At 37.5% G+C, this 8,858-nt stretch overlaps 3 protein-coding genes and 1 long non-coding RNA gene across 4 annotated transcripts in view; 3 read left to right on the top strand and 1 right to left on the bottom strand.

Annotated features, from left to right (window-relative positions):
- Positions 1-8,858, top strand: part of LOC107698959 (gastrula zinc finger protein XlCGF8.2DB-like) — a 31,413-nt gene that overhangs the window by 16,040 nt on the left and 6,515 nt on the right. The window lies entirely within an intron of this gene.
- On the top strand, positions 4,042-6,174 carry LOC107698940 (gastrula zinc finger protein xLCGF3.1-like). Its single transcript, XM_016500080.1, has 3 exons — positions 4,042-4,078; positions 4,825-4,926; positions 5,020-6,174. The coding sequence occupies exons 1-3, from the start codon at positions 4,042-4,044 to the stop codon at positions 5,826-5,828; spliced, it is 948 nt and encodes a 315-aa protein (XP_016355566.1). The 3' UTR covers positions 5,829-6,174.
- Positions 7,769-8,858, top strand: part of LOC107698966 (zinc finger protein 501-like) — a 17,567-nt gene continuing 16,477 nt past the window's right edge. The window contains exon 1 of the mRNA XM_016500111.1: positions 7,769-7,854. The gene's annotated coding sequence lies outside the window, so the exon portion shown is untranslated. The remainder of the gene's footprint in view (positions 7,855-8,858) is intronic.
- The window catches only part of LOC107698970 (uncharacterized), a 3,742-nt gene continuing 3,319 nt past the window's right edge, over positions 8,436-8,858 (bottom strand). Inside the window, exon 3 of the long non-coding RNA XR_001635401.1 lies at positions 8,436-8,462. This is a non-coding gene — a long non-coding RNA (uncharacterized LOC107698970). The remainder of the gene's footprint in view (positions 8,463-8,858) is intronic.

The raw sequence follows: 8,858 nt of genomic DNA, 5'->3' as shown, positions 1-8,858 counted from the left end.
TCCCTTTCCCTACTATCAAGGCTGATTAGATGGCTACCTAAAATTACGTAACATCAAGGTAATTCACAAGTATGAATACAAATTGTTTAGAGCTATTTTAGGCTCATATTCATATTCTGTGCGTTGGTCAGGTTACAGCACTGTGAAATGAACTTTTATGTAAAAGTACTTTACTGGAAGAATTTTGCCCCCTTTTCTAACCTTGTTAAATTTATGCATGATCTCTTAATGTCAATTTCTTAGATTTGATCAGTAAATTCTGTTAGAAGAATACAATAATATATGGCTTTTAACAATCAAATTAAATCCGTATCAACAAAATCCATCTGCACTGCGAAACAGACGACATGATTGTTCTAAAAGGATAAGTTCACTTCCAGAATGAAAATCATCATTTACTCACCCTCCACTTGTTCCAACCCTGTGTGAGTTTCTTTCTTCTGTTGAACACAAAAGAAGACATTTTGAAAAATGTTAGTAGTATCCAAACAGTTGATGGGCACCATTGACTTCCATAGTATTTTTTTCCTACTATGGAAGTCAATGGTGCCCATCAACTATTCGAATACATAAGACAGCGAGCGCCGTCCTGAAAAGGGGCGGGGCTACATAATGTCTATATGCAACTTCTTTTTGCCTGTAAGCGAAGATTTTTTTTCCCCCTATTTTTTGTAGAGACGTTTCAAATTAAATGCATTTTGAAGCAAAATCTAAGTAAATATATAAGTAACTGGATTCAGTGTAGTACAATTTAGCGATTTCCAAAATGTGTTACCTCGTTTTAAGTAATGTGCGCAAGATTTACTAATCCATTCTGTTTCTTGAATGTTTTGTGAATAGCACTCTCTTTGTGAACAGGCTACATCCCCGTTTCAGTCCTGTCATACTTTAAGCAGGGCATACACTGTGCGATTATCGTCGAATTTTGAGCCGAATTCTGACTCATGCAACCCTTTTTTTTTAGACGAATTTCAGCTTTGTCATTTGTCGTGCAGTGTTCGTGTAGTGTAGTGAAACGAGAAATGAGTAGCGACTGGCAATTGTACAGTTGGATGAATTTCTGACATGTCAGAAATTTTGGTCGCCCCTCGTGAGTTGAAGCAGAGCTACGAACCGATAACTTAGTGCTTTTCCCTCACTGTGCTTGTGTGAAAACAGAACTTAAACAATTTAATCTTTAATGCAGCAAAAAGAGGGAGGTCTTTATGAGTTCCGTCGCTATCAAACTAGCTACAATTTAGCAGCTTACCTCCAGTTCGCATTGCAGAATGGATAAACCATAGGTCCACGTCTTCCAAGCCAACTGTGCGTCTATACTCCAACTCCTCTTTAATAAATGTTCTTAATCATTTATTTATTTATTTTTATTCACCTCAGGGTTCTGTTGTTGGCTCTATCTTATTTTCTTTGTGCATGTTGCCTCTGGGTTCGATTTAAAAAAAATACTTGTATGCCGACTAGAGTTGCAAAGGGGTGGACAATTTCCGGTAAATTTCCGGAAACTTTCCAAAAATTCCTGGAATATTCCCAAAAAAATCATGGACAATTTCCTCCAAAATTTCTGCAATGTTTCCGAAATTTACTGGAAATGTTCCACCTTTTTGCAACCCTAATGCCGACGATGCACAAATGTATCTCATTTTGAAATCAGTAGAGCATTGTGGTGCTAATTTACTTTTGGCATGTCTGGAGGAGGTTAAGAGCTGGATGACTCATAATTTGGTTAAACTAACCCAAAGTAAAACTGAGATTATGCTTTTTGGCCCTGCCAGAGGATGCACAGATATTGCCACATATTTAGGCACATGGTCCGACTACTGCCATGACCAAGTAAAGAATCTAGGTGTTGTGCTTGACCCAGAACTGAAACTTGATAAGCAGATTAATGCTGTGGTTAAGAGTTGCTTCTTCCAAATCTATTGCTCGATTAAAGTCTATACTGTCGAGAAAAGATTAAGAGAAGGTTATTAATGCCTTTGTTCTGTCTCGCCTTGACTATTGCAATGTTTTGTTTGTGGGGTCCTGCTCCTGTTAGACCACTATATCACGTTTGCAGTTAGTGCAGCTAAGAAAAGTCATCATATTTCTCAGATTTTGGCTTCTCTTAAGTGGCTACCAGTGGACTTCAAGATAAAATATAAAATTCTGCTATATGTTTTTAGAGCAGTGCATGGGATGGCTTATTGCTTATTGCTCTTCACCAAGCACCTAGGTTTTTAAGATCAAGCAATAAGTCATTACTTGCTGTTCCTCGAACTCATTTAAAGCTAAAAGGGGATCAGGCTTTTGCTGTTGCGGGCCCAAGGCTTTGGAACTGTTTGACTCATGAACTTAGGGAGATTACTTTGTTAAATGCTTTTAAAGCTCGTGTTTTAAAAGTTATATTTTGTCGTTAGCCTTTGAGAGGTTGGGCTAGTAATTGATGTATTACTAGGTTGTGTGTTGTTTTTATGTGTTCTATGTTTTTCTATGCTGCTTGTACAGCACTTTGGTCTGCAGGTGCAGTTGTAAAGTGCTTTATAAAGTGAATGAACTTATTTCATATTTCCTCATGTCTTAATTTATTTTCTAAAAAATTCCCTTGTGGCAAGTTTTTGGAATTTCCTTGTCTGAAGTAAACCTGCTCTTATTTTCATTGATGGCTGATTACAGTGTTCAGACATATATTTTAGACGGTTAAGAATTTTAATTATAGGACTATGCATTGTACAATAGATCTAGCCTAAATGTTTTAAATATTTTTTTTAATGAGGAGTAAGCAGATTTAATCTTTTATTATCCTTGCTTCACGTCAGTTGTGCGGTAATGCGATGAAATTCAAATTGATTGTAGTAGACCTACACATCATGTAATAATTAAAAGAACCATAATAATAATAATAATAAAATCATTTAATACGTCAATTGGAATCGCCAAATCCTCTCGATATCACCGATGTTAGTGTTCATTGATCCATCGAGTTTGATTGTGCTGAAAGCATTATCAAACAACACTTGAGAGAGAACACAACACCCCTATGGTTTATTTAAAAGGAGGGAGCAAATTACTAAGTCATACATTAAGTCGTGGGATTAGTATTGACGTAATTCGTGGGAACAATTTTTTTCCCGCACATGTCATGTTTGGGGCTCTGTAGTAAACCCATTAAAAAAAAATCTATCTTAATTATAATTTTTCCTATTTTTAAACAAAATGGAAAAGCACAAACTGTTTCTCGTTTCTGATTATTTCTTTTTAAGTCAAAAATGAAATGAACAGAAGGTCAACATAAACAAGTAGGTCTTCAGGTAGACTTCATCTTTTACTATAGGGTAAATTAGAGTTACATTTACCTAACTTTTAACCTTTAGTGTATTATGCTTAGCGTAATTCTCGACCTAATTTTCCAAATAATCACTGAATGATCAGTAATGTCAGCAGTTGTTTAAAGGTGCAGTAGGAGATCTTGGAAAATGCTAACTTTAGCCTGATAGCACTGAAAGCGAACGTCCCACCCTCCCTGCAATCACCGTCCAAAGCTACGCCCCCTGAACCTATAAGCTCACAGACCAGAATACCAGAGACAACATGAGGGCCTTTCGCACCGCTTTAGTTCCAGAACTAAATGTACAGTACTAAAGTACTGGGACGATTTTGCGCGAACTATTTCCCAGTACCATTTAAAGGGTTGCATTCGCACCGACAGTGTGTACTAAGAAGTGACGTAAGCCAGTCGACAGCGACGTCATTTGTGCGCGGCGTTCAACAACGGAAACAAAGAAGAACAACATTAACAACAGGAGGATGGAGGACGCTGTGATCGGAGCTGTGTTTTTGTTGTGTCTCGCGGGTTTCACAATAATGGACATGGAAAGTCGACGTATACATAAAGAGATTGAAAGAACGGAAAGGAGGACTAAGAATCTCCATCAACAACTGGCAGTGCTACATTTGCTACAAGTGCCTGCACTTCAGCGTACTACAATACCAGAAAGGAAGATCGGGTTGTTGATGTTTGTCTGCCAGGTCTGCCATTCTCGCACAGCGTGCGTGAACGCGCTGATGACGTATCCTGTCTGCACGAACCGGGTGAGCAGAGGTATGCAGATACATAAGTTGACAGACAGGTAGGAAAGCTAATTAAAACGTTCGGACCGAGTGTTTTGATTGGACGTACATTTCTTGGTCCTACGCCTTCCACAGAATATATAAATACAGATAAATACATTTAGACCACTTAACTTAATGATTGCTATCGGGATGTGAAGAGACTTTCAACCAGCATAACAAAAAATGTTTCTGAAGACAATCACCTATTGCACCTTTAATATGCAAAATGTGCATTTTCATTCAGATATGGTTGCAGCATCATTTTAGGTGTAATTTTGTGCTATTGTTTAAACAATGCTTGATTGAAGTGAAGAGACGGCTGATGGGATTTAAAATGTGTGTACATTAATGACGTAAATCAAGGTATCCTAATATAACCCCCGGAACGCAATAGGGTTAGTTTTGACCGTGATTGGGCTCATTTTAAGAACTAATTCGGCTGGTTCTGTTACACAACCCTGGTGTCCTCTGATTCTCAAAGTGTGTTTTTTAAGAGCCACTTCTTTTGAGTGAAGCATTGAGGCTGTTAATTTTAATAAAATATTGGTCAATACAACACATTGGGTATTAGATTAGAAAACTGGCGAGTAACCCTGCTGTGTTTGGAGTTACTTTATTATACAGTAGCTCTGCTTTTTTACCCAGTTTCAGACACAGTGGTCATTTAAGTTTTAAAATGCATTGTTCCATAAAGTTAAAGTGGAATTAAATGTATAAAATAATCTCTTTTTTCAGATCTGGTCCTCTGCATGGCAATGAGCTGTGATGTAAAGATGGAGTTTGTTGAAGAGGAGAATGATGACGATACATGCCATCAGTGTGGAAAGAGCTTCACAAGTAAAAGAAACCTCAAAGAACACATGAGAATTCACACCGGAGAGAAACCGTTCACATGCCCTCAGTGTGGAAAGAGTTTCTTACGTAAACAAGGCTTAATACGTCACATAAGGATTCACACCGGAGAGAAGCCGTATGTGTGTCAGCACTGTGGAAAGAGCTTTATAAGTCAAGGAACGCTTGGCACTCACTTAAAGTCTCACAGTAATGAGAAACCATTCAAGTGTCCTCAGTGTGAAAAGAGTTTCAGACGTAAAGACCTCTTCAGTCGTCACATGAGAGTTCACAGTGAAGAAAAGCCTTTCTCATGTCCTCATTGTGAGAAGTGTTTTTCAACTAAAACCCACCTTCATACTCACTCACGAATTCACACCGGAGAGAAGCCTTACACATGTGATCAGTGCGGAAAGAGTTACAAATGGTCAAATAGTCTCAGAGTTCATAAACTCCTTCACTCCGGAGAAAAGCCATTTAAGTGTGATCAGTGCGATAAGAGGTTTGTTCTGGAATCACAACTAAAGGCCCACATTAAAAAAACTCACACAAAAGAGAAGCCTTACTTGTGTTCTGTTTGTGGAAAGAGGTTTTCATGGCGGCGCTGTTTTAAAGAACATCTAAAAATCCACTCTGGTGTGAAAGAGTATTTGTGCGCAGATTGTGGAAAAGCCTTTATTACAGCCACTCAGCTGAAAGTGCACCGCAGGATCCATACTGGAGAAAAACCTTACAAGTGCTCACATTGTGAGAAGAGTTTTGGACAGTTAGGAGGCCTGCAAAACCATGAGAGAATCCACACTGGAGAGAAACCATTCCAGTGCCATCAGTGCGGCAAGAGATTCGGATATTATAGAGCTGCACAGATGCACAGAAAGAAGCATTGCCCAAAATTAAAGTCGATATGACTGGAGAAACAAGACCTTAAGAGCTCAAGGAATTAAAAAGTGCTACCTTTTTTGTGATTATTGTTTCACTCTATCCTGTTATCCTGGTTCTCTTCCTATCTTACAAATAGACAATACTACATTGCTATAAACAATTATAACTCCTCCACTGCTTTACTTAGACAGGGTGTTCCCCAGGGCTCTGTTCTCGGCCCATTACTGTTTATTATTTACATTATGCCCCTTGGACATATTATTCGTCATTATGGTTTTCATTATCACTGTTGTGCTGATGATATTCAGAACCGTTACAGTTAGGAGGCCTGCGAAACCATGAGAGAATCCACACTGGAGAGAAACTGTTCCAGTGCCATCAGTGCGGCAAGAGATTCGGATGTTCCGGAACTGCACTGATTCACACAAAGAAGCACTGCCCAAAATTAAAGTCAATACGACTGGAGAAACAAAACCTTGAGAGCTCAATTAATTAGTGTTGAATTATTGCCCTTGTTTTACTGTTATTTGTTATTTTAAATTTGAAAAATGTCCAAGTTACCCAAGTTGTTTGTAGAATGAAGATAACGTGGTTATGATTGTTCAAACATACACTTGTAATTATCTGAATGTTTAACTTCGTGAGCAGCTGCATGTTTCTTACAGTTCACTGCTGCTTTGAGGTTAATCGGGTTAATGAAATAAGTGATAAGTTATCAAATAAGACCCAGCTATGTTAAAACATCTGCTGCTATATGGACTTATTTATTAAAACAATTATTCCACCATGAGCACTGAACCAGAGTCATTCACTGATTGGAAGGAACTGACTGTCTTCAGAAAAGGTTCAGTGGCATTTTATGTTCATCATATCTCCATAATATAGTAGTGTAGATGTATTATATTTAAATTAAAACACTGTTAAGAACATTAATGTTGGCAAATGCATAATTACAATAAAATACAGAAGAATGAATGAACACCGTTCATCCGTTCAAAACTGCTTTCTTATATTAAGCGATCCCTGTGTGTTTTCGATGACGAGAAACGATTTTAGGCTTTGAAAAAAGTATGATGAGGAAAAATGACACTCCAGGATATATTAAGTTTAAGACCAGAGGCACATGAAAATTGTTCAACTAAATCCAAAGCTTTGAATAATGACCTTTCTTCATTTCCTTCCACCATTCGTGAGCTGATAACTAGCCTATTACAAATTATTATTATTATTATTATTATTATTTCTTCCTTGTTGATGTGAGGTCTGAAGAAAAGGCTAAGAGAATGTCTTGTCTTGCTATAATCTCCCGTTAAGTAGGCTAAGTGTTTTGGAATATAAAAAGAATCTGTGGAGATTACCGTATTCAAGGGATGAGTCTCATTCCTGTTTTATACATTAATAGCCTATATATGATTGAATGTCCTTATCTACCACGCTTGGTTTCAGCAAACCGCAGTTGATTCAGAGAGCGGTCAGTAAACCGTTCAGTAAAACCCAGAACTTGTCTCACTTTTGTGTAGCAAACTGTTTAAAATGCAACTTGTAATAATCAATAAATGCACAATATAAGGTGTTTCTAACATATTTTGTAATTGTTTGAGTTCATCAAAGTGAAGTTTTTTTTTACTATTATTATTATTATCAAAGTGAAGTATAGGCTACTTTGGGCTTTTGGCGGTTCGATCTGCGCATGCGCACTAATAACCATAGACAAATACTTAGCCTATTTATTATGCTAATAACGGCGTCCACTAGGTGGAATCAGAAGAAAGCATTTCATCTGAAAAGCAACTGAAATACATCATACCGCATGTTTCAGTGCATTCTTGATATTTTCCCTGACTTCAGCGTTACTCAGTGTTACTTTTTGTGTACTTTAAGCTACTTTAAGTTAAATATTTTCCCTGCGCGTCGAAGCTCCATCCTCCAGTCCAGCAGGTGGCGGTAATTCATCTGAAGTTTCTTTGCTCACCGCCAGTCACAACACAATCCGTAGAAGAAGAACAACAATAATAGCGCGAACTCTTCAGTCCTCTAATCTTGTTCTGTTTGGTAAGTGCTGGTTTTAGTTCAGTTATATCATTGTTCTCATGGTTTAGATGTTGTGAGTAATTTTAATATCTAGCAGCAGTTGTCTCTGTTAAGTGCGTTTGGTGGCGTTTTAATCACAACATTTCTTCAGTCATTCACTCTTCAATCTGGATATTTTTGTTTGCCGTGTCACATGCTCCAGTTTTGATCTAACAACTTTATGTATTTTATCTTAATACTGTATATTATCCTAATTCCAGTGGCGGGCCGTGCATTTTACACCTAGGCCTTCAGTGGCGTCCTACATGAATTAATCCATCTCTTCATACCATCATAATGATGCCACGGCTATAGAAACCATAAATATTACACAGTAATGCAGTATAACAGGGCACTACATAACAGACAGGTATCTTATGTAGTGAGAATGAATGCCATTACTAAAGAAAGAAACCCAATTAACAATTGCGCAACACATCATCTGTAGCTGAAGCATTAACCTAACAAAACGACAAAAATACAGTCCATCCGATGTTCTTACAGACATTTATTCACCCAAACGCATTTATACCTTACAGATAGCATTGGTATAAAACAAATAAGGTGATTACATGTGTTTTAAAGTTGACCTAACAATTTAATGTTCTCTTACTGCTTTATTTCGTCTTCACGACTCTCTCCGCCGGTGTAGCAGTCGATTCTGTTCCCCTAGGAATGCCTGTTTCCCTTTACGCAACCATACTACAATTCTTACGTAGTTGCCTAGTTACCATACGTACGATCAGAACTAGCGTGCGCAAGAAGCACAACTGGATGTACGGCAAGTCAAATGGTTCAAAATACCGTCTTTAATCCGAAACTTTAACATAGTTTTAAGAAGAGAGGTTTTTCAACTTTAAATTTATTTCCTTTTTTTTTTTCCAATCAGATTTATTACCTATTTCAATGTGATGCTTAAGGCTTTGGCTATTCTGTTTTATACTGTCTTATACTTACTCATTTATGCTAATATATTTTTCTTTTTT

This window comes from Sinocyclocheilus anshuiensis, unplaced genomic scaffold, assembly GCF_001515605.1.
Source record: "Sinocyclocheilus anshuiensis isolate Anshui unplaced genomic scaffold, SAMN03320099.WGS_v1.1 scaffold270, whole genome shotgun sequence".
NCBI classification, from domain to species: Eukaryota; Metazoa; Chordata; class Actinopteri; order Cypriniformes; family Cyprinidae; genus Sinocyclocheilus; species Sinocyclocheilus anshuiensis.
Note: the sequence above shows the minus strand (reverse complement) of the source record. Positions and strands in the feature narration are given on the sequence as shown.

Coding starts and splice junctions, on each gene's coding strand:
- LOC107698940 (XM_016500080.1), top strand. CDS start 4,042: ATGACGTATCCTGTCTGCACGAACCGGGTGAGCAGAG. Junction 4,079..4,824: donor CACGAACCGGGTGAGCAGAG/GTATGCAGATAC, acceptor CTCTTTTTTCAG/ATCTGGTCCTCTGCATGGCA. Junction 4,927..5,019: donor GTGTGGAAAGAGCTTCACAA/GTAAAAGAAACC, acceptor TACGTAAACAAG/GCTTAATACGTCACATAAGG.